We start from the raw sequence: 308 nt of genomic DNA on the forward strand, positions 1-308 counted from the left end.
CCCCATGCCCGTGCATCCCTGCCCCCCGGCCCTGCATCCCTGCCCCACGGCCCTGCATCCCTGCCCCATGGCCGTGCATCCCTGCCCCATGGCCCTGCATCCCTGCCCCATGGCCCTGCATCCCTGCATCCTCACCCCACATCCTTTCCCCATATCCCTGCACGCCCGCAGCCCTGCACCCCCACATCCCGGCTTCCCTGCCCTTCGTCCCTCCACATCCCACCTGAGAGGTGAAGAAGTAAAGCTCGTTCTCGATGTTCTCATAGATATAATCCTCCTCACAGGAGAAGCTCCTCATCCCCCCCCCC

The 308-nt window shown here is 64.9% G+C and overlaps 1 protein-coding gene across 1 annotated transcript in view; it reads right to left on the reverse strand.

The window, feature by feature from the left end:
• The window catches only part of ANO8 (anoctamin 8), a gene marked incomplete at its 5' end in the record, with an annotated part of 12,752 nt that extends 12,451 nt beyond the window's left edge, over positions 1-301 (reverse strand). The window contains 1 exon segment of the mRNA XM_010002288.1: positions 224-301. Within this exon segment, the coding sequence (XP_010000590.1) occupies positions 224-301 (78 nt within the window).
• Positions 302-308: the final 7 nt, after the last annotated feature.

The sequence above is a fragment of the Chaetura pelagica genome, unplaced genomic scaffold, assembly GCF_000747805.2.
Source record: "Chaetura pelagica isolate M959 unplaced genomic scaffold, ChaPel_1.0 scaffold1607, whole genome shotgun sequence".
Lineage (NCBI taxonomy): Eukaryota > Metazoa > Chordata > Aves > Apodiformes > Apodidae > Chaetura > Chaetura pelagica.